We start from the raw sequence: 23,473 nt of genomic DNA on the forward strand, positions 1-23,473 counted from the left end.
ATCCAAGGCTAATTGAAAACCCAGCTATCTTACAACCAGCCAGGAGCATTCTGTCCTGTGTGGTTTAAGCTTCAGTTTGCCCTCATTAAGTCTGTTACTGAATCAGGCTTTCATTCAGAACTTGAACAGTTTCCATGGATTTAAACGTAAAAGGTAAAAGTTTTGGGTGCCGTCAGAACGCTGGTGATAGCAAAATTTTGCTGAGTTAAGGTACTTTTATAAAAATAAATAAACATTTCCAGTGTTACATGGTGAGAAATTCAAAACCAAGGAAAAGTATGATACGGTTTTATTTATTTAATACTTCTAAAGAATCCTGAAATTTCAGGTGCATTTAGTACTTTATGGTTTAAGAAACTGCAATCCTAGATCATTTCAGTCGCAAGATTCAATTGTATAATTTATTTACAATTCTGAAACAAGTTAAAAAAAATATTTCCTACTATGACTTTGAAAACCCAGATTTATGAAAGACACAACATAAATAGTAATATCAAATACTAGGAAATGTTCTGAATTTACCTTCATGTGTACTCTGTTGAACATGGTGGAAAACGATTTGTACAAAATCACCGGCTAGAAGTACAATTCTTTAATAACCAAAGTAGAAAGTACAAGACTTCTCTTTTGTGCTCTATCATTGCAGCTATTTCACAAGCATCTAATTCAGTTTTTCCTTAACTGCTATGCATGTGTGATCTTTGTTTTGGTTAAGATTATGTTACTTCTATATAAATAGTACCCATGTACTGATATCAGAATACATGTTACTATAACAACCTTCTCATTAACAGGCATACTAGGTCATTTAAGTCCTGCCTTTGCTAAATGAAAGATAAGCACTACCTTGGCTAAAGAATATGCTTGCTTGGTGAATTGTAGGAATGGAAACTCTAAAAAGGATTGGGAAATGTTATTAAATTCTCAGGGGCTAACCTTTTTATATAAGGCGAGGAAAGATGTGGTGGTAATACAAACAATCACTTGCATTACATTAAAGAGGGACTTTAATATACTCTCACAATAATAGATGTAAAAGCAGATTAAGATAGTGGAAGTTTACAACCCAACAGTAGGAAAAGGGGCTTCACAATTAACTAGTGGTATTAGGGTGGGTAGTTTTGGCTATCAGTAATGGTTGCTGGGATAAGAAATTGATAAAATGTGAGAATGGGTTTGGGGATTTTTAAAATATATTTTTTAAATAAAATAAACACGGTAATTTTCTCCTTGCCAACCACAGTCCATGTCCCTACGTCAGAGGTCATATGCTTTCTAGGGAGACTCACAGTAATAAAGCAGTACTTTTCTGCTGCTTCTTTCCGTAGTTCAAATTCCTGTCATAACTTTTACCCATAAAAGTTATTGATAGGTTAGAACTGTACAACCAAAGAGAATATGCACAGGAGCTGAATTGTGCTTAGCATGAACTGCAAGTGGGGCAGACAAAAGTGAGAATATCTTTCCAGAGTCAGGTGGGGGGGTAGAGAATATTTTCCCCCACCAACCCTGGATCAAACCTGTGAGAACATGTAATAGAGCCTGTTTCCAGTGAAGACAGGCAATACCTGCTAGATCAGGTGTGGAGAACCTTTGTTCCTCTCCGTGTGTTGCTGAATCCCATCAACCCCAGCAAGCATGGGAGTTATAGCAACACCAGGAGGGCCAAAGGCTCCTTACACTTGACCCAGGTAGCAGTTTCCTATGTTCTGAAATGTGGCAGAGTGTACTCTCCATGTGACAGCTCCACACAGGGGAGCTGTGCTACTGGTAGCAGCAGGGGAAAGGAATCTCCTAGCCTAATATGACAGCAGGCCTCTGGTAGTAGTGACATAGGTACATTTGGAAGCACTTCGCCAGCAAGCATGTCAAACTGACCTGACAGCCTTTCCCCCACATGAATAGCCTCTTCAATTGAGGTGATTGGGAGCAGAGGGCGTTTAACCCTTTCCCTGCTTTGTTTATCCACTCTAAATGATCACATGTGGTTTCATTTGGAATGCTGTGAAGGAAAGCCACTTGCATGGAAGGCACTTTCAGAACAGAGAAAGGGGAGGTGAGGTAGGAAAGCAAAGTGCCCTTCACTGTCCCCCTTCCCTCTGCCCCCTGACTGTCACATATCATCAACCTCCTGGAAGTTCTTCAAACAGAAAGAACAGTTATGGCACTGTTGCAGACAGTGCAAGTGTTAATGTCCACATCTCAAGCTGAGGTTTGTGTGTGTGGAACATAGAAATTAAGCTTTTGCATTTTTATGTAGCCAATCTTCTTTATATATATAAAAAATGTTTTCCTTTCTCAGCTCCAATATGTAGAAACAGTCGGTGGCCAGTTAGTGTGCCCTTCCCTCTCAATGACCAAGCCACACAAATATCAGTTTTTGCCTGACCATTAACAAGTTACAACAACAACAACGGTGATGTAATATACGAAGAACCCTAAGAACTGGAACCAGATAGCAGGCTCATTGCTAGCATATCATTTACCATGGGAAAATAGGTGTGAGTCACTGCCACAGAACCTGCCTTGTGCTCCCGCCTTTCTTTTTATTTTGGTATGGCCGTAGCGCTAACATTTTTATTTTCCTGCAATGTCGTATGTATAGAGACCAGCCATGCAGGCCTAGGGCTCCTTTCAATATTCCTTATAGGCTGTCTGGCAGTGAGCCACAAATACCCCAACAGCAGCTGTCATAGAAGTGCTGACTGAGCCTGAGCAGCTAGACCTGCCAGTGCTGCCATTTTCTTTCTTACAAAATGCAGTGAGCTTCATAGAATTGTAGAATTGGAAGAGACTATGAGGGGAATTTAGCCCAACCCTCTGCAATGTAGAAATTTCAGCTAAAGCAGCCATGACAGATGGCTATCCAAACTCAGCTTTAAAATGTCCAAAGGAGAGTCCACCACCTTCCAAGGACATCCGTTCCATGATCAAATAGCTCTTACCATCAGAAAGCTCTCACAGTGTTAGGCAAAATTTCCTTTCATGTAACTTGAAGCCATTGGTTTGGGTCCTACCTTCCAGAACAGGAGAAAACAAGTTGGCTCCATCTTCCATGTAACAGCCTTTTAGATATTTGGAGATGGCTATCGTATCTCCTCTCTCTCTCCTCTTTTCCAGGCTAAACATCCCCAACTCCCTCAACTGTTCCTCATAAGGCTTGGTTTCCAGACTCTCGATCATCTCGGTCGCCCTCCTCTGCACACTTTCCAACTTGTCAATATCCTTTTTAAATTACAGCCCCCAGAACTCTACACCACAGTATGCCAGGTGTGGTCTGACCAAGGCAGAATAGAACAGGACTATTACTTCCCTTGACCTGGACACTATACTTCTGTTGATGCAGCCTAGAATAGCATTAGCTTTTTCTGCTGCTGCACCACACTGTTGACTTGTGTTAAGCTTGTGGTCTACTATAGGTAGGAGTCTGATCAAAACTATCTGGGTTGGCCATTGATATAGGCCAGAAAAGGGCAGGGGCAGAACTTGCATTGTGACACAAAGCAGAAATAATTCATTGAATTCACTGCCACAAGATGTAGCTGTAAGACAAATTCATTAAAAACAGATTTATGAATGGGCATTAGCCATAATGGTTAAATCCAGATCCAGGTGCTCTTGGAAGAAACTGATTTTCTAGATCCATTTCAATCGAGGTTTAGGCCTGGTTTTGGCACAGAAACTGCTTTAGTCACCCTGTCAGAAGAGAGATGGGGAAAGTGTTCATTCTCCTCAACCTCTCAGCAAGTTTCAATACAATCAACCATTGTATCCTTCGGAGCGGCTATCCAAGCTGGGGTGGGTTGCACCGCTTTGTGGTGGTTCTGGTCCTACTTGGATGGTCATTTCCAAAGGGTGATACTTGGGGAGTGCTTTTCGGCCGTCTGGACCAGGGGTCAGCAAACTTTTTCAGCAGGGGGCCAGTCCACTGTCCCTCAGGCCTTGTGGGGGGGCAGACTATATTTTTTTGGGGGGGAATGAACTAATTCCTGTGCCCCACAAATAACCCAGAGATGCATTTTAAATAAAAGCGCACATTCTACTCATGTTAAAAACACGCTGATTCCCGGACCGCAGGCCGGATTTAGGAGGCGATTGGGATGGATCAGGCCCCCGGGCCTTAGTTTGCCTACCCATGCTCTGGACCCTTCAATGTGGGGTTCTTCAGGGTTTGATTTTATCCCCCATACTGTTTAACATCTATATGAAACTGCTGAGTGGGATCATCCAGAGTTTTGGAGTAAGTTGTCAACAATATGCTAATGACACACAGCTCTACTTTTCTTTTACATTTGCAGGTGTGGCCGTGTATGTATTGGACTGTTGTCTTGCCTTGGTAATGGACTGGATAAGAGCCAATAAACAGAAGCTCAATCCAGACAAGACTGAGGCACTGCTAGTGGGTGGTTCCCTAGACCAGATGAATCGGAGGCTGCCTGCTCTTGATGGGGTTACACTCCCTCTGAAGAAGCAGGTACGCAGCTTGAGGGTATTTCTGGGTCCATTACTGTCACTTGAGGCTCAGGTGGCCTCAGTGGTGGGGAGTGCCTTCCATCCCTGTCTGGACAGGGATAGCCTAATTTCTGTCCTCTATGCTCTGGTAATCTCTAGGTTAGATTACTACAATGCGCTATACATGGGGCTGCATCTGAAGACAGTTCCGAAACTTCAGCTGGTGCAGAATTCAGCAGCCAGGTTGCTGACCAGGGGAAGATGGTTTGAGCATACAATGCCAATCTTGGTTCAACTGCACCGGCTGCCAAGTAGTTTACAGGGCCATTTCAAAGTGCTATAAAGCCTTAAAAGGTTCAGGACCACAATACCTCAAGGACCACCTCTCCACCCCAGACTCTATGATCATCATCTGAGTCCTTCTTTGGGTGCCCCCTCCATGAGAGGTCCAGAGGGCAGCAACACAAGAACAGACCTTTTAGGTTTGAAGACAGCTATCATATTAAAACAGAGTTGCAAACACTACAATTAAAAATGCTACAATTTTATTATAAAACACACAAAAAATTCAGTTCAGTATGCAGACAGCTGCTCACAAAATATTTCTACAAGCTTGTTTTTAAAAGAACACTTTACACAACAGCTTAAAGGCCTGTGAACCTGTATTCTTGTGGGGATAAGCTGGCAAAAAGAATTTTGTAACATGAGGACAAACTACAAAAAGAACCTGGCTCCCTTCCCCATTACAATGTGTGTATTCTTAGGATGTTTATGTGATTCTTTTGATCTTATGCTTCACTGTCTCTAAAACAGAGTCTCCATCTCAAAAGTGATGAAAGCAAGTAAAGAAAATGTATGGCAACTTTTTACAGACAGATGGGGATGCTTTGTAAATTTTTGGATACACACTTTAAAAACTGATGGCGTGACACTGGTATTAAATTCCTCTCTCTTTTTCTTGAGTTAAATTTTGACATGAAAAATGCTTTAATGAAAAAGTTGACTAGCAATTTTCTTCTATCATCTCTTAGCTTTGTGAAAAAGTATTCAGTAAATATTTTATACTACTTTGTATAGAACATTAGTGGGAAATGGTCTGTTTATTTGGCTCCTGGAAAATGATTGCCAAATGTGCAGCTCTGAATTATGTACAGGGTTAGCAAGAGAGAATCTGACCCTAAAACACAACACTGGCCTCATATCATCTCATATCGACCATTTCCTGTTATGCAAAATAGCCAAAAGTTCCTCACAAAATACTATAAAAGAGAGTGCCAACTTTGAAGACGTGTGGAAAACTGCTCCTGGTCCTGAAGAAGACCTGCTTGGTTGGTGGGCAGAATACTAACTCCTCAGGTACCAGTGTAGTGGTTAGGGCTGGACTAGGACCTGGGAAATCTGGGTTCAAATCCTCACTCAGCCATCAAGCTCACTGAGTGACCTTGGGTCAGTCACAGTCTCACAGCCTATCCTTCCTCACAGGGCTGTTGTCACCTGTGTTCTCACCAGCAAGGCTCATGATGCCTCTGAGATGATTGTGCTCTTTTTTTTTTTAGACTCCTCAATCCTGTTGATGACGCCAAATTTAATGCCTTGCATTTCTGTGATCAGGACCAGGCTGCAATCACTCTGAAGTTACAGAACATGCACACATTTCTTTCTCTCAAAATAAAATAAAAACTCAACAGAGACAACCTACAATTAACGGGAATTTAAAACACCCCATTGTCCCACTTACTTGATAACAGCAAATTTATTGAATAAATGAATCAATAATGTTAGTTAACTAATGCTATTCATGTGACAGTTCTTGTCTGTGGTCTTCCAGTTATCAGTTTGCTTTACTTTGAACTCTTTCGTCCCTCAACTTCCTTCTTTTTTTCCCTTTTGAGAAAACTGAAGGTGAAAAAGAGCACAATCATCTCAGAAGCATCATGAGCCTTGCTGGTCAGAACACTGGTGACAAGGCAGAAAGGGTACAGGGAACAAACTCCATTAACTTTTCTTTGTTTCTTTAGGGTACCCTAGGTTTTTAATGGTAAAATATGCAAGGGAACAAGACAGTGTCTGGGGAATTTAAAGCTATTCTGCAATGCATGCTTTGGTTTCATGAGTTGCCAACTGAAGCAGGGTGGTGTTAGTTTGGCCATCGAATCAAAAGGAGGTGGCAGAACGCATCTTTAAGTGTCTGGTGTGTGTGTTTGAAAGGTTCTATTTAACAATTCAGGGTTCCACCGAACATTTGAGGAAATAGGCCCCAGGTATTTAGGGGGCTTTAGGAAGCAAGTGAGGACTCAAGGCACAACAAATGGTCGAGAGATTTCTGGAAGGGGTTTGTGTTCCACATAGCATTAGTAAACTAAAATGGCACTTTTGGCAAATGGGGAAACATCCTTCTGGGATTTTTAGGAGAATGGTTTCTCAGCTTTACAGAAAACAAAACAAGGCTTTTGTAGAGAATCTTGCCAGGGCTTTTGACTGTATCAGTGCATTGCAGCAAAAGTCCAGCGATGCTGATTGTGCACAGATGGGAGAGGAGGAAGAGGCAAGATGGAAGGAGCTGAAGCAACTGAAAGCAGGAAGAGGATGCTGGAAAAGATACAGAGGGAGATGCAAAAGTTGAAAGCAGGCCTGACGCACAGTGTTTACAAGGCTGAAGAACAGAGCCATGACACAGCAGAAGGGACTGTTCGTTACAGGATAAACTTGATGAAGATGGCAGACCTATCTGCCAAAGATGTGGTAAAGCAGGGCACATTGCCAGGGGAGAAAAATGATGCTGGCAAGAGTGTTCATTAGTTGGAAAAGTCGAACAGAGCTCTGGAGCAGCTGATGAGACAGGTGCAAGACATGGAAGTGGAGTGGGAAGAGGAAAGGGAGCAGCACTCCATGGCTGTGGCTGCCAGGAGGCTGGAAACAGATGTAATAATGGATCTGAAGGCCCAAAGGGACTTTGCTAGCAAGAATCATGAGGCAGCCATCAAACAACACTGCAAATTGCAAATGCAAAGATTAAATGCGCAGCTGAATGATACTTATATGAAATGTTAACACAGGCCATTGAGGATGAGAAGACATCCCTCTCTTGCTGCGTCTGACATTTGGCACACTCCTTTTCATGGAAGCAGAGATTATTCGGTTTGAAGGAGGAACTTGCAGCTGTTGAACATGCTAAATGTCAGGCACAGCAAGAGAGGGATGAGATTGCAGTGCCTGAAGGCTTGGATAGCTCTGCTTGAAGAAGAACTGCACGAAGAACAATTCAATACTGAGCTGTATCTAAAGGAAGCAGATCTTCAGACTGACCAGATAAAAGCAGACCTAGACATAGAGGATAGTAAAGCCCATGGAGAATGAAAATGCTCACTGGCAGCTTCAGCATCAGAACAAGGAGTTTAAGGCCAAGCTGCAGGAAATGGAGAATGCGCCAAAGTTTAAATATAAGTCTTCCATCACTATTCTGGAAGCAAGGACAGTACAACTGGAAGAACAGCTGGATGCTGTTCCCAAGCAAGCAGGTGCAATGTACTGAGAAGAAGTAAAAAGGTGTGGTACTGCAAGTGGCTGCCTCAGTTTGGGTTGCTTCACCTCAAAAAGGGTATCATAGAATTGGCAAAGGTTTAGAAAACGGGAACCAAAATGACTGAGGGAATGGATAAACTCCCATATGAGTAAAGGATCACAACATTTGGGGCTTTTTATTTTAGAGATGAGGCAAGTAAATGGCAACATAACAGTTGCATAACATGGAGAAAATTGAGGACCACAGCATTTTTTTCCTCACATAAAACTAGAACTCATGGAGATCCAATGAAGCTGAATATCAAAAGATTCAGGACAAATAAAGCTACTTCTTTACAAAACACATGAACTAAAGAATTCACTCCCATGAGAGGCAGTGATAGCCAACAGCTTTATGACGTTTAAAAAAGAGGACCAGAAATTTACGGAAGGCAAGTTCATCAATGGCTACCGACCCCGATTGCTATCTTGTACCTCCCCAGTTGGAGGCAGTATGCTTCTGAATACCAGGTTCTGGAAGCCACAGGAGAGTGTGCTTGCACTCAGGTCCTGCTTCCCGACTTCCCATGGGCATCTGAGTGGCCTCTGTGAGAACAGAACGCTGACCTAGGTGGGCCACTGATTCAGCAGGGGTATTATTATGTTCTTATGAAGAAGAGGAGGAGTTTGGATTTGATATCCCACTTTATCACTACCCGAAGGAGTCTCAAAGCGGCTAACAATCTCCTTTCCCTTCCTCCCCCACAACAAACACTCTGTGAGGTGAGTGGGGCTGAGAGACTTCAGAGAAGTGTGACTAGCCCAAGGTCACCCAGCAGCTGCATGTGGAGGAGCGGGGACGCGAACCTGGTTCACCAGATTACGTGTCCACCGCCCTTAACCACTACACCACACTGGATTATGAGAATCGTAATGCTGTCAAGGTGACCTTAAGTGAAATTCCCACAAAGCAATGGTTTGGGATGCCTACAAATGGGGGACAAGGGGTTAGCTCCGCTGATTTTGACTTTGAGAAAAGAGTCTTAGGCACTCCAAGAAGCCCCAAAGAGACATTCCCTCCGGAGTTCATAAGAGTTGTGGAACCTCTTGTTCACGACAGGGGATAAGTTGTGGCTCTGACAAACTTAAAGGGACAAACACAGTCATGCGGGATACATGAGGGCAGGTATCATTAGAGCAGGGCAAAGTATGTAAGGCCAGGTCCTAAGGACTTTAGAACACAAGCAATGTGTCTGGGAGGGGCATGGAATGGTGGTGGTGGAAGTGAGTTTCAGTGAAGGAAGTACAGTTGGGGCAGGGCAAAGTAAGAGGCCAGAGAGAAGACACAAGGGGAAGCAGCAAAGTTATAAAGAAGATGGACAAAGGGATCTAATGAAGGATACAGAAGAAGGAAGAGTAGAGAGAGAGCACACAGAAAAGTGAACTCTGAAAGGCCAAAGACAGAAACTGTCACTTAAATAAAAGCAGTTAACTGACAATACAATTCATTTACTCAAGAGATTCACTGTTGCGAAATAACCAGCAGATGTTTGCAGTTGGGTGTTTTAATTGTTCATGAATTATTGTAATTTTCGTTTCCTGGTGGTGTGTGCAGTTTTTTTTATGACAAGTAAGTAGTTCCTTGATGCGAGAGTGATTGCAACCTGCTCCTTCTCATCCTGATCACAGAACCCTTAAGCTACATCTAGTCAGATATGCACCTTGTGTACCCAGCAAGTCAAAGGCCCTGCTTAATGAGGTAAGCCAGATAGCAGGTCACAATGCTCTACATCAGAGCTTTCCAAACTGTATGCCATGACAGATTTGTGTGTCGGCTGCAGCGTGTAGGTGTGTCACACGAATGCTCCCCACACTCCTTGCAGGGCTGGAAAGGAGTTAGTTTGACCTCTGGTTTGCTAGTAAAGCTGAATTGCTGTGACGCGAAATGATGCATGTCTAAAAAGTGTGTCACCAACATGAAAAGTATGGAAAGCTCTGCTCTACGCTCTATCCCCCCAAGGGTCACAGAAACATTGCCAAGTCCCTTGATGACATCCTTTAAAATGCCTAAAGCACCTAGGACACAGTAAGCCACTGTTTCGTGCTCAGTATTCTCACGATCCTATGACCATCCTCCTGTGCCACCTTGGCAAGATAACCAAAAAGACACCATCCTTCACCACCTTCTTTCTACTGCTGATGCCATCTGCCAAATTAAGCCTCTGGTGACACCTACTTCCCCATCTAGCCATTTCTCCACCACATAACTGCTGGTCTCCACTAAGTGAGCAGGCATATTGATCTTGTCAAGAACCTGGGCATGGAGCAGGCACCACTTGTATCCTAGTGCCTACTCTCCCTGCCACCACAAAGCAGAGACAGACAGGCATATTTGCACTTTGGCTGCTCTAGATACAATATTTGCTTCTCTGCTCTGAGCAGCTGGTCCTTCTCATCTTTAGCAAACCAGTACACAGAGAAGACAATCTGCTAAACATGTTACATGTTAAGACTCTTGACCCTGGGGGAAGACCTTTGAACCAGGCCCCCATACCAATTTCTGGAAGGGCTTTTCTGTGCCAGGTGATCAAAAGGGGAAGAATAAGAGTCTTTAGTACCTTTTAAAATCTGAATCAATATATACATTTTTTTTTAATTAAAAAAACACCCCATTAAAATCAGTATCCAGTGTAAATATAGCCTTATTTAAAATGCATCTTGGAAGTGATCCTTCTTGCAGTGTCAGGATTGCAGTCTTCCATGTTAAGCCGATGGTGTGGCATAATGAAAGCTTGACATCTCTTGGACACTAGTGTTGATTCTAAAAGAAAAAGAAAAGTGTGCAGTAGAGGGCAGTTAAGCCAATCACAATTGCATCTATCTGAAATAATGAAATTATTATTTAAAATGTTTAGTTTAGTCATGCATTAAATAATGCACCTCAGCAATAAGAAACCCTGCAGCAGGGAATGATCGTTCTTGAAGTTTGTAATTTATTATGTATCTCCTGCAGGATGAACAAAAGCCATACTCCCAGTTTACTCACTTGTAAGCGATTCTAAAATAAGTCATTAACAAGTAAGTAAGTCCAGACTAATTCATACAACCATTTCAGCCCTTGGCGGCTGGCCTGCCTACCAGATGCTGTGGTACTCCAACACACATCAGCTCCAACCTGCATAGGCCATCAACATCAACACTAGTTACTACTGTATTACAGTTGTGTAAGGCCAGCTGTGGGTGTTAAGTGGCATGTGCACACAACTATGCATAATATAAATAATAAATCTTGCCATGACCTGAGTTGCTGAAGTCAGCACTGACTTTCCCCTATGGCTACTATATATTAAAATGATTGTAAGTGAGCCCTGGGACACTGCATTATCATATGTTAGTGTTACTGAAACAGATTTTAATGACTTTTTTAATACAACCAAGCAGAAAGTCTGATCAGCACATACCTGTCACATTACATAGTTTTGATTCTTTTCCTGACACTTAAGTCACAACAGATCAAACTAGCTTTCACCTCCTCTACCATATGCTTAGCACAATACTATGTATTGTCTACAGGGACAATTTTCCATAGTATTTTAGTAAGCAGTAGTACCATGCAATTATCAAAATGCAATTAGGTGCAACATTTGCTCAAAATTGCACATTTTGCGAATAGTTAAAATTTGATCTAGTGGAATACAGCTTTGGAAAATAAGGACAACTAGGATTTGGGTAAAGGAAGTCAAAGAACTATTAGGCAAAGGGAAACTAGGGATGCTGGTAGTCTTTAACCTACCTCTAGTTTTTTTCAGCTTTCCCTAAAGCTGCATGCATGTATTCACACTTTTCCCTGCAACCATAAAGACAGAAAATGTTTAATTTATAATGGCACCAGGTTACATAAGTTGACAGCTCTTAATGAAATAAAGTCAAAGGGTTCTATCCAATGGCGGCTTTGCAATGTAATGTGCTGCATGAAAGCAGCTTTTCCAAAGTACTAGAACACTAAGATCAAGAGAGAACTAGGTTACTGTTGGGGAGCTATAATAAAATACTCAAAAACGGATCACAACATTCTCTTTCCAATTGAATTAATTATGTGTATTAAGAGATCCTATTCTGATCCTAACCAGTTTCAGTATTTTCAAAAGTAGGTCCCTTCAGCATTTCAGGTTCCCCACCCCAAGAGTTCCCAAATCATGAATATTCACCTTTTTCATTATCTCATCACGGGTTGTGAAATGTGGTGCATCTTCAACTTCAATTCCCTCAGCCATTTCAGTTACCTTCTCCAAGAGATCTTTGTTGTAGCTGAATAAAAAGAAGAGTAAATGGAATATTTGTCCAATATTTTGCTGTTCCTCTCGGTTCTCAATACTCACAATCCATGTATGATTTTTAAAAAGTTTAGCTCTTGTAATTTTAGCAGCTGAAACTGCAGCATACATTAAAGGTAGAAAAGGCTGAAAGGGTGAGTGAGGAAAACTGGGTTCTTCTATCTAGACCAACTCAGTCTTCTTCTTGGATTTTAATTGCATTGCAAGACCAACCTCCCTTGTGTGCTTCACTTATATATGCAGGAACAGATTCAACAAACAAGTCCTGCCAGTGGAAACCTGTGTGCAAGGGACCTTCACTAGCACAACTGAGTTTCCTCCCTCCAACCCCAACCCACAATTGGCTGCTGGTGGTGGGGGTGTCAGGAAAACCACCAGGAGAGGGCACACTGTTTCATCAGGTAAGCAGAAATGCTTGAGCTGGTCTGAGCAATCTGTTTAGCACTGCACTGAATTCCTCCACCAAGCCAAGCAGTTAGGAAGTAAATTTTATTAAGTTTCTCCTAACAATGCCTGGAACAGATTACTGAAGTGTGAAATGTATCTGCTGAGTCTTAATAAGGGAAATATTGTTGCCACTGCGACTGCAATCTTTACCCTCTCCTTTAAACACAGCAAGATCGAGGCTTGCTGTAACTTCTAAGTACTGTGAACAAGTATAGGATGCTGCTGCTGCTGCATCATCGGAGCCTTTCAAAACCTGAGTCACATAATATTTTTATACTGAAAACCTACAATATGGCCACAGAAGCAAGGGGATTTCCACGGACAGAAACAGACACGTTAGCTGCAACTCTCAGCATCAGCAACTGTTAAAAAACTCGTAGGTGGGCAAATATGGAAGGGAACCCTGTGTGCGTGCCTGTAAAAGCACGTGGGGTGGGTATTGTCTCCTTTTTTTACTATTATTATCTAGTGTGTTTTGTGATTTATGTTGTAAACCGCCCTGTGGTCTTTGGATTAAAGGCGGTATATAAATTTAATAGGTAAAAAAAAACAAGGGAGCGGAAGTTAGATTCTGCCGCCACATGCTGCTAGTCCTCTGGAAGGCGGGAGAGAGATGGGGCGGTACCTGCATCCCATGAAGATGTGATTGGCCCAAACCATAGAGAGCGAGAGCAGCTGGTCCACGCGGAGCGGAGAGAGCGCCTCCCCGTCTCCCGGCGGATAATTGCGCACGATGAAGGCACGCCGCGCCTGCCAGTGCTTGTCGTTTTCCGAGTAGGAGCGGAACTGCTCGGGGAACTCGGCCTCGCAGTCGTCGCTCACCATCCCTCTCCCTCTTCCGTCCTCTACAGAAAATAAAAAAGGGGGGGGAGACTGCGGGGAAACGGATATGACGCACCCGTTCGAAAGCGAGGGCGGGGAAGAAAACAGGAAGAATAACATTGCCGCTCTGGCCTGCTCTCTCTACTCCTCCGGTGCACCTCCGGCTGCTGAATGCGCCCTGCACCCCCTACGCCCGCGCTCTGGTCAGGTCGCGCATGCGCTATGGGGCCGTATGGGATCATCTTCCGTTCCCCAGCTCGCTTGGGGCTGTGGGATCGCGAGTTCAGTTGAGGCGTCTCAAATGGACGTCGTTTACATCTCCTCGCCCCCCCCTCCACGCCCACTGCTGTCAGCATGAAACTGCCCCCACCCATCCTGTGTTTTCATGTGTTTTCCTTTTCCTACCCTGGCGATTCCATAGCCCCGCCTGACGTCACCGGGATGCCAACTGCGCTGCGTCCCTTTCCCGCCCTCTCTGCGTCGCCTCACAGGAGGACGAGAGGGGCTGCGTTTGACTGCGCCAGATCCACGCAAAGGAACGTGCAGATTACGTGTTTTAACACCCCCGGCCCCAAAGCCTCAGATTCTTCCAAACCACTTCACTCACTGATCTCTGAGGGGCTTCTGGGGAAACGTGAGCCCATGATGTGCCTGCACACGTTATGCGTCAACCTTGATGCAGAGAGCAAATTCTAACTGCAAAACAGAAAGGAGATGCCCGCGCTTGTGCTCACACTCCTGAATCTGCCCCCACAGGGATTATAATCCCCTGAGCCCAGTATCCCGAGTTGGATCTTTGCTTCAGACACACAGTCTACCCTCTAAATGTCAACTGACCAGTACTCCCCCCCCCGGGGTACTCAAGGATACACAGTACCGGCACCTTTCTTTCCAAAATGTTAAAAGTGTGGCATTTAACTGTAACAACTTCATGGTGAGTATTGGCAGCTCTTTTCATTAAAAAAGCACTGGAAATTATTATGTTAATTAAAACCACTGTTCCTACAGAGTAGTCAGGCCATCCTACGGAAGCCTAGCTAGGCAGGCAAAGACAAAATGCCCCACAAGGTTCAAGAGTGACAGTTTACTCCATTGTACTTCATACAGCATTAGATGATCATCCCTGAAAGGGAATTAAAGCGTATGATGTGGTTTGGGGATTAGATTATGCATGAACAAGCCTTATTTCATAGCACACGGTTATGCATGTTTACTCAGGTGTAAGTGTGCATTGGATGGCAGCCATTTATCTTCCTGCCCACATCTTTAATTTTTAAGGCAAGGATGGGAAACCTCTGGCCCTCCAGATGTTGGTTTGCAGCTCCCATCATCCCTGACCAATAGCCATGCTGGCTGAGGCTGATTGAAGTTAAGAGTTCAACAACATTTGGAATGACACAGGTTCCCTATCCTTAATAATCTAAAACGGCATAGTCAAAACATGGCCTTTAATTATTTTCCCTTCCTCTTAACTGTACTTAGAGAGGCTAGTGCACACACATTACAGAGGCTAATGTGCACACAAAGCCCATTATTGCAAAGTGTATCCTAAATCCCTGAAACTAAACTAATTCCAGAGCCTCACCAGATCTCCTATTGCTGAAACCCTGTTTGTTCAGGTAAAAATAACTCCTCGTTGATTTCCACTATCATTCCACTGTCCCCTAAATCCCCAAGGCCTAATTTAACAGAAATATCTGAGAAGAGAAGAAGACACTTGGGGCCACTACACGGCTGTGCCATGTTCTATAGTGTAATTAGCTCTGCAAAGCCAATAGATTTCCTTATAGCACATTCCAGCTAATACATCAAGGGACGAATCAAGGGGGAGTATGAGCACTTTCTGGTTCTCTGTTGAGCCCCGCTAATGTACAGCAGGAGCTTCAGTTTAGACTGGCTACCCCATTTACTAGTCCTTTTATATTGAAAACATGCTACTTTGCAGCAATCTCTATCAACATGATGCCACCCCCCTTCTCCATTTAGTATGATGACTTTTTTCCCTATTTAAGCTGTGTAGTCCTTCTCTATATACTGTAGCCTTGTATTATGCTGATGGGCTTCCCACTTCTGTCTCGTTTCCTATAAAAGTCCCATCTCCCACCCTTTAGCTAATTAAGACTGCAATCCAATACACACTTACATGAAAGTAGGTCCCATCCAGCTCAGTAGTGCTTACTTCTGTGGTGCCTACTTACTTGTGTTATAAGACAGCAATCCTAAACACTAGGGCATAAGTCCTATTGAATTCAGTGGGATTTCTTTCTGAATAACAATGCTTGTAAGTGGGCTGCACAAACTTCAGCAGCTTGCAAGGACTGTCATTCTTCAGATGAGCTGAGGTTGAACTACTGTATCATACGAGTTGGTCCAAATTATTGCTTTCCTGTTGCCAGTGCTCAATAAAAATAAATCCTCACACAGCATGTAGATACAAGTTAGCAATGTCTGGAGTTGAATATTTATAGTATTTGACGGTTGCAGAATGTTCAGCAGGCTTCCCTTAGTACTGGAGCAACCCAGGTACAATAATCACAGGCATCTTCCAGATGCCTTTAGAAAACAACAACAGGGAAATGGATGTGGGTTTCATTTTCCATTCTCATCATATTCTAAGCAGTTGGGGTGAGGGGGCGAATTTCTAGAATCTGCTTCAGTTTAAAAAGAGTGGCTTCATGCAGCATTCCCTTGCTGCTTCGCCTTTTTGGATTCAATTCTTTACCACTGTCTTCCATGTGGGGCACTTTGATTCCTGTGCTGTCTGTCAGAGATGCAGTACATAAGCGAGGGTGTCATATTTTTCAAAATGTGATTTAAGCCAGTCTGCGTTTTAAGCCTATCTATGAAAAAACTGGTCTTTAGAAAGGCAGATTCTCAGGCTTGCATGCATCTTTATTTACTATAGATTGGCATAAGGCTGAAATTGTATGCATGCTCTCACCTGGAACTTACTTCCAAGTAGACATATATAGGAATGAGGGGTACATTTACAAAAATAAATAAATGTTGGAACCTTTCTCAGGACCAGCTGACAGCATCCTAACAATAGATGGTGTTTGGTTGCAGATACTGCCATTTTGGTATGTGCATACCTTGCCATTCCTATTGTTAAGCCTGCCTGTTTCCAAGTTCTGTTTCTCCCAAATTACAAAAACACACACATGCAGACATTGTATTCTGCTAGGACAGCCTTCTACCTACCTGCTCCCATTTTTAACCTTATTCATAGTCATCTGCCTAGCCTTAGTACATTAGGGGCTAGTCCATACTTGCACTTGTCCCATGGCTAGAAAGCATTGGTCCGAGAGGCTTTCCATTGGTCCCACAACTTTCCCAGGGAAAATCCACTCTTTAAATCAGAGCAAAACGTCAATCCGGAGAAACCCCAAAATGCTGTTTGCTCTGAATGAGAGGTAAAGAGCAGTTTTCCCCAGGGGAAAGCTAAAAGATAAGAGGAAGTGTGGCTAAGCCCTCAGCCTACATTGCAGCAGTTCACTTCCAAACACTATCCAACTCAGCTCCCGGTTTTCTCTTCTTATTTGCTTACGTAGCCTAATCTTGGCCAAGAAGAATATGTGTGCTAGGAATATTCCCATTTCCTCTAGCATACTTGGGATAGTGCCTAAGTGTACAGGAACTTCCTGTTTCAGGGCAAATAACCAGCAGAATGACCTATATTGATGTGGAAGCCTATGATGCAGTTTCCATGCTCTTGCTTTCATTGAGTGCCAATTGCATTAGCTGGACAGTACTAGGGATGGGATGATACCTAGAAGGAGAAAAGGAAGTGGCAAAATACATTTGGTGGGGCATACTTGGGACTGTAGAGGAATGGGGAGTGGGAAGAAATGTTGGATTAGCTGTGAATGCCATTTCCTAGGGTTGCTTTTCTGCCTGACCCACGGAAACATAGCAGGTGGTTTCCCCTGGAAAAATGAAAATGAACTATTGGTGAAACAAAAAGGTAAAAATCTTAATCCTTGTACAACACAGTCCTGTGCATGTCTGCTCAGAAGGAAGCCCCATTGAGTTCATTGGGACATGACCCCAATTAAGTAGGAATAGAATTGCAGTTTATTATACAAAGGAGGAGCACTGTAAGGTGAAAAGGTGACAACCCCATAAACATCAAGAAAGTCAGGTGACATTGCTTGTAGTTTTTTTGTAGCACAAACTACTACAGCAAATAGCATTATTAGGGATAATGGGGGGAAGAGAGAAACAAAGCATGTGTTGGGGTAAAAAATATGTTCTAAATGATTTGTGTAGGTAGCATTCCACAGCTTTACAGCCAAGAGATCAGTTGTACTAAGCAATCTGACAGATTGGAGAAGACTTTATTCCTAAATTCATGTCTGCTGAACCTCTAACTGTAGGTATAAAACAAGGAAGAGTGTGTTTGCAACACTATACAGGCAATCTACAACACTCTCTCTACTGTGGCTGTCTGGCACAGCACTGTATCTTCCCTCCAGTTCTTTCTTCCTCCTCTTCTTTTTCTAGAGGGTGCACCTTGGCCTCTTCAAACTGGATGTTGTCTAGTCCCGAAAACCACTGTCAGTTTTGACTTGTATTCAAGATAATATGTATGTTCAGGGCTGTTAGTTTGCCAGCAGTTTCTTTTGCTGTATTGCGTCTTTCGTATCACACTTAACCATGAGCAAAGAACATACACAAGGAAAAAACTTTTAAAGATAAGAGCTGTAATTAACATCATAAGACTGTAGAAACAATCATATGCCCCAGAGATTTCCTGTCATTCTTGTCTCTCACCCACCCCCATTGCATTTTTAAAGCAGTATATTTTGTTGGCTGTTGAATGAAAATTAATATTCTGGTCCTTCATCTCGTTATCTATATGTCTGTTAAAATGGCATCTCTGGGTTGATACAAAGCACTTGTAACATAAGCAGCAGAAGACTGACAAAAGTGATGATTATCTATGTGTCTTCATATATTTCTCTCAGGGGTTTCTAGTAGTTTAACCAAACTGCTAGCTGATTAATACTTTTTGTAGGCCAGAGAAATCATTCTTTAAAAAATATGGGATGGCTTTTTCATGTAGTTTAAACATTTGAAACTAGGAAATGAATTTTACTGCAGGCAAACAATATTAAAGGATGGAATCCTAATGCACACATAAAGGGGAGTAAATACCTTTGAAAACAGCAGAATTTAGAACTAAGCGAACGTGCATAGGCTTGTGGTGTTGGGCTGCAATCCTGCACACTCAGCTGGGATTAAGAGCAACACGGTGAATTTATGAGTGAATATACTTAGGGTTATGCTCAACAAAAGGCTCTTAAATGGAGGTGGAGCAATTCTTGGTCTAGTTCAGGGGTCTGCAACCTGCGGCTCGGGAGCCGCATGTGGCTCTTTTACACCTTTACCGCGGCTCCAGAGCGGATACTAGCGAGGGGAGGAGGTGCATTGTGCGCCCCGAAACTCCCCACTGTGGCGGGCGCTGTACTGGCTGTGACGTCGCATGGGGGCGGTGCGTGCATTAGTCACGCACTGTCCCGACGTTACCTTCCCGGTTTTGCGGCTCCCAGTTTTTTTTTCTTTGGAAAAAGGGTCCAAGTGGCTCTTTCTGTCTTAAAGGTTGCAGACCCCTGGTCTAGTTCTTTGGCTTTTCTAGTCAGGGACGTACCTAGTGGTTGGTGAGGTTGGCTCCTGCCAAGGGGGCAGGTCAGGGGAGAGAGTGCAAAAATTGTGCTTCTCTTTTTGCTTTGACTGGGGAATCTGGGTGCTGATATGGGCCGTCACAGCAACCCTGCAGAGTCCCCTCCCCAGTCCACCAGCAGCACTGGCGGTTAGTTTGCACAATGGGGCTCCCAGTGAGGACACCACTGCTTGGCCCTCCATTCTCATGTGGTGCTGCTCCCCACCCTCCGCTCCTCCTGCTTGCCCCAATAATGGCCTTTCAGCTGATATGGTGACTGAGAAACGTCAGGCGAGGCTCTTATTTTACCACAGCTGAGTCACTTTTCCTTGGTTTCTTTGCCGCCTTGACCTATTTCCAACATGCACACTGCTGCATGTTTACTCCAGAGAGCAACAGCCATTGACTTAAGTGGGGTTTACGTCTGAGAAAAGTGTGCACTGGAGCACAACCTCCAAGTTGGAGCATTGTAAGAAGTAACGAAAAGGCAAGCAAGGTATTGTCAGAGGTTTCTGCCTCTGGCTTACCAGATTTAAGCTGCAGTCCTGTATACTGGGTTTTAAACAACATAGAATCTAGGGTCACCTTAAAGACCTACACATTTATTGTGGCATAAGCTTTCGAAGACTACAGTCTTCTTCATCGGTTATGGCTAGAGACACTATACCCATGACTGTGAGTTGTTGGGGAATACCAGTGAAGAGTGATGTTGTGCTCATTGTCTGCTTGTGCGCTTCCCGTAGGTGTCTGGTTGGCCACTGTGAGAACAGGGTGCCGGACTACATCATTTGATCCAATGGGGCTCTTACGTTCTTCAAAATATCTTGGATAGCTGCACTAGGAAGAGACCTCTGTGTGGGAGACACTATCATTTTAAGAGGATTGTGCTTAAATGTATTGCTTGTGTGATCCGAAAACAGCCTTCAGTAGGAAATGATCTGGGGGCAGCAGTGACTATAGTTTTTCTATTAATCCTCCATTTTGTAAATAGTTAATAAAAATTGGTTTGCTGCATTTTGAACCCTGAGAGTATAAATACAACTACCTCTGGCTGAGTTCTGCTGGCAACTGAAGCAAGACAGTACAAGGCTAGACAAGCCATCATCTGACTTGGAATAAGACAGAGTTCACATGTTTCTGTGATAGGGTGGAGCTGAAACAACTTTAAGAAGCTCTGTGGCTTCTGCTGCTGCTGCATTTTCACCATCCAGGCGACTGGCTTGGAAGCCCTCCAAGTGGTTTAGGAATATGGTCTTCTGTGATTACATTCTGTTAGCCAGAATTGGTTGTGATCATTCATTTCCTGTGTTCAGCTGTTATGCAATGTTTCTGTGTTTTGATGAAGAGGTGCTGGAGGAAGTGAGCATTGTTATAGTTAGTGGGAGAAACAAAAGCTTTTGAACTTCAAATTTCTGGGAATAAAAAAAAAGGACCTCCTACTGTTTTCTGGGAAAAGTAGACAGAAGAAAACCTCTCGTTCTACAGTGTTGTGCAGAACTGTCATATGCAGTTCTTGGGAAGTAGTTGGCTAAAATCTGCACTGTTCTTTCAAAACCTTTGGCAGCAAACCAGAGGACCAACCAGCAGCATGAGGAACAAACTCTGTACCAACAAACATCATCCCCAACAGAAGACATTCTTGTGTTACATTTTGTAGTGGGGAAAACATTTCCCTCCCCTTGTAAAGAAAATAAATGGTGTGTAGGGAAGGTGTTTCCTTCTGCTGATGCAAATGAAATCAAATATATGCTTAATGCTTACAGTGTATTTGAAGTATTGATTGCCCTAGATTGCTGAAGAATTCAGACTCATCACATAAACTACAGCTTGGTGTGATGCTAATATGCCATTGATGGCTTCACTCCATTTAGAGAAAGGATAAGGAAGCTTTCAGTGGAAGTTGTGCATCCTCTACGTTTGGGGGGGGGGGGCTAGACATCACACTGTTCATAAATCTCGTCGAAATTAAATTTGGTCATACAGTTCCTTTGACAATTTCTGAAGAGCAAGCATGCAATGTGTAAAAATGTTGATGGGGTGAGAAACAATACACTACTTGCAGCAGTTTTGTGCAGCCTCCAGGACCTTGACAGATAACAGAAAACCTCAACCTTCCTATTAAAAATGGTCCTTGTGGATTTAGATACCTGGCACTTGAAAATAAGATGGCAAAATAGATTACAGGCTTAGGTCATCCTCCATCCTGAAATCAGTTTTATAATCTCAACATTATGTGAGTGGTTTCTTTGTGGTTTGAGCCTACCAAGAGATGGCTGTGGGCAGAATTTGTGCATTTGCAGGGGGTTGGACTAGATGACCCTTGGGTACCTTCCAACTCTACAGTTCTATGATTCTATGGTGAGAATGTTCACTTCTCCAAGTTCACTTTGAGATGTTGGTGTCATCCAGAAGGAAAGAGGATGGCAAAGATACAGGGGTTGAAAGAAGGGGTGGTGGTTAAAGGGTAGAAACACAGTTTTGAATGTCACCAATGTAAAGGCTGCAGCTGAGGCCATGAGAATGAATATGAACTAAGAGATATTGTAAACTAGTGTGGTTGTCGCAGGGCCTCTATGAGAAATACGCTAGATTGGAGTAGAGACAGTAACAATGTAAGTGGTGAGGCCATAAGCATCAAAGCAGGCCACACAATTGGAAACCTCTTGAAAAATAAATATACCAAGGAAGATTGTCATTACCATTTCCTCTTATTTATTCATCTAATCGATTCATTTATAAATCACTTGCCACGAGGCACCCCAAGATGATTTTTGATGTAGCTTACATAAAACAGTTACGTAGATTAAAACAATTGCATATATTACAAACATGCGGCTAGTAAACTGAAATGCTTTTCATTTCTCGCTTATCGAGGCTGTTTCAGTAGCCTTGGAAATGCCAGGTAAGAGTCGTGGCCGTGCTTGGGATTACTGCCCCTGCTGTAAGATTTTTATTATCTATTTTTTTAACAAAAAAGCAGAGTCGTCAACTCCCATTAACCATGCCTAGTTGTGTGTCCAGCATTCTGTGCTGAACACTTTACCCTCATTTATCCCATGATGTGCAGGAAGGCAGGAGACGGGAGCAATCTCCCATTCTTGTTAACGGGAATTGTGTACCTCATTCTCTGTGCATTGTGCTGAGAATGAACGGGGAAAGACGTGTTTGGAATCAGCAAAAAGCTTCTTCTATTCAGCTGGAAGAAAGCGCTGGCTAGAGCTGGCGAGTAGAGGGAAGAATTGGAAACAATTGCTTAAAAAGAGAATCGGTTGGATTTCTCCCCAAATTTCTGCTGAGGCAATGACAATTTGGAAGTGTTTTGCAGCCTTGCTCCCAACCTGGTTGATAACCTTTGTGTTGTGTGTAATAGTGCTGCTACCAGCACTTTCATTGGTACGTCAGTTTTTCATCTGTGCTAGCTAATGACTAAAACAGCCCCGGTAACGCAGTTGCTTATTTTCCAATATAATTATTTCTGAGCACTCCTACATTTGCTGCTTATCCCAGGGGACGGGCTCTCTGCTGTGCTGCTTTGATAGAGCAGTCCTTTGCATTCTTCTACACTTTCCCTTCAGGTGTGGCAAATCAGGTTGGCAGCACCGCACTGTTTTCAAGCTCTGGTGGCATCCCACCCCTTCTTCTTGACTCTTAGGCTGGCTCTGTAATTAAGCAGGAGGTGGCAGGTAAACACTGACTTGTATACCACCAATGATGCTACTTTCTGCCTTGACTGAAGACCCGTGAGCATCCTAAGCATTAATGAACAAAGCCTCACAATGCCACCGAGAGCAAAAGCAGTGGGGAATTAAGGCCCTGTTTACTTGAGCTGTTTGTGAGCAGTTAAGAGCAAAACCGTGTCATTGTGCAGCAAAGGCAATCAGAGAGCCACTAATACAGACTCCAGAGTGCATGCTGCTCACCCAAAAAATATGTGAAGTGCTGCATGTTATTCCAACCAACGTTAAAAATTTAGAAGGAACCCAAAAAGACATCTGGTTAACTTCTTCAGGGTGGGACCTTGCTTCTCTCTCTCTCTCTCTCTCTCTCTCTCTCTCTCTCTCTCTCTCAGGTTTCTTTATTGGAAACCTATGATCTGCAGGGAAACATACTGGGATAGTTACCAGCACACCCTAGACACGGATGTGATAGGCAAAGCCAGCAATACCACAAAGATGGGGGCCATGTCAGATTTCAGGAAGGGACTGAAATCCAGTGGGATGTGGGTTCCTAGAGGCATCTGGGTGGCTGCCTCTGT

General features: G+C 43.3%; 1 protein-coding gene and 1 long non-coding RNA gene across 3 annotated transcripts in view; one reads left to right on the forward strand and one right to left on the reverse strand.

Moving 5' to 3' along the window:
- Positions 1–4,980: 4,980 nt before the first annotated feature.
- On the reverse strand, positions 4,981–13,616 carry CDKN2AIPNL (CDKN2A interacting protein N-terminal like). Of its 2 annotated transcripts, XM_082211718.1 has the most exons (4): positions 13,360–13,616; positions 12,162–12,261; positions 11,747–11,800; positions 4,981–10,774 (listed from the first exon to the last, which is right to left on the reverse strand). In XM_082211718.1, exons 1-3 carry the CDS (start codon positions 13,557–13,559, stop codon positions 11,789–11,791), a joined length of 312 nt encoding a protein of 103 aa, XP_082067844.1. In that variant the 5' UTR covers positions 13,560–13,616; the 3' UTR covers positions 4,981–10,774; positions 11,747–11,788. The 2 variants fall into 2 exon arrangements, with proteins under 2 accessions (XP_082067844.1, XP_082067845.1); XM_082211719.1 differs by lacking the exon at positions 11,747–11,800 and having other exon boundaries at positions 13,360–13,614.
- A 121-nt stretch (positions 13,617–13,737) lies between these two features.
- The window catches only part of LOC309525935, a 51,122-nt gene continuing 41,386 nt past the window's right edge, over positions 13,738–23,473 (forward strand). Inside the window, exon 1 of the long non-coding RNA XR_014216586.1 lies at positions 13,738–14,490. This is a non-coding gene — a long non-coding RNA (uncharacterized lncRNA). The remainder of the gene's footprint in view (positions 14,491–23,473) is intronic.

The sequence above is a fragment of the Podarcis vaucheri genome (assembly GCF_965113315.1).
Source record: "Podarcis vaucheri genome assembly, chromosome: 2".
Taxonomy (NCBI): Eukaryota; Metazoa; Chordata; class Lepidosauria; order Squamata; family Lacertidae; genus Podarcis; species Podarcis vaucheri.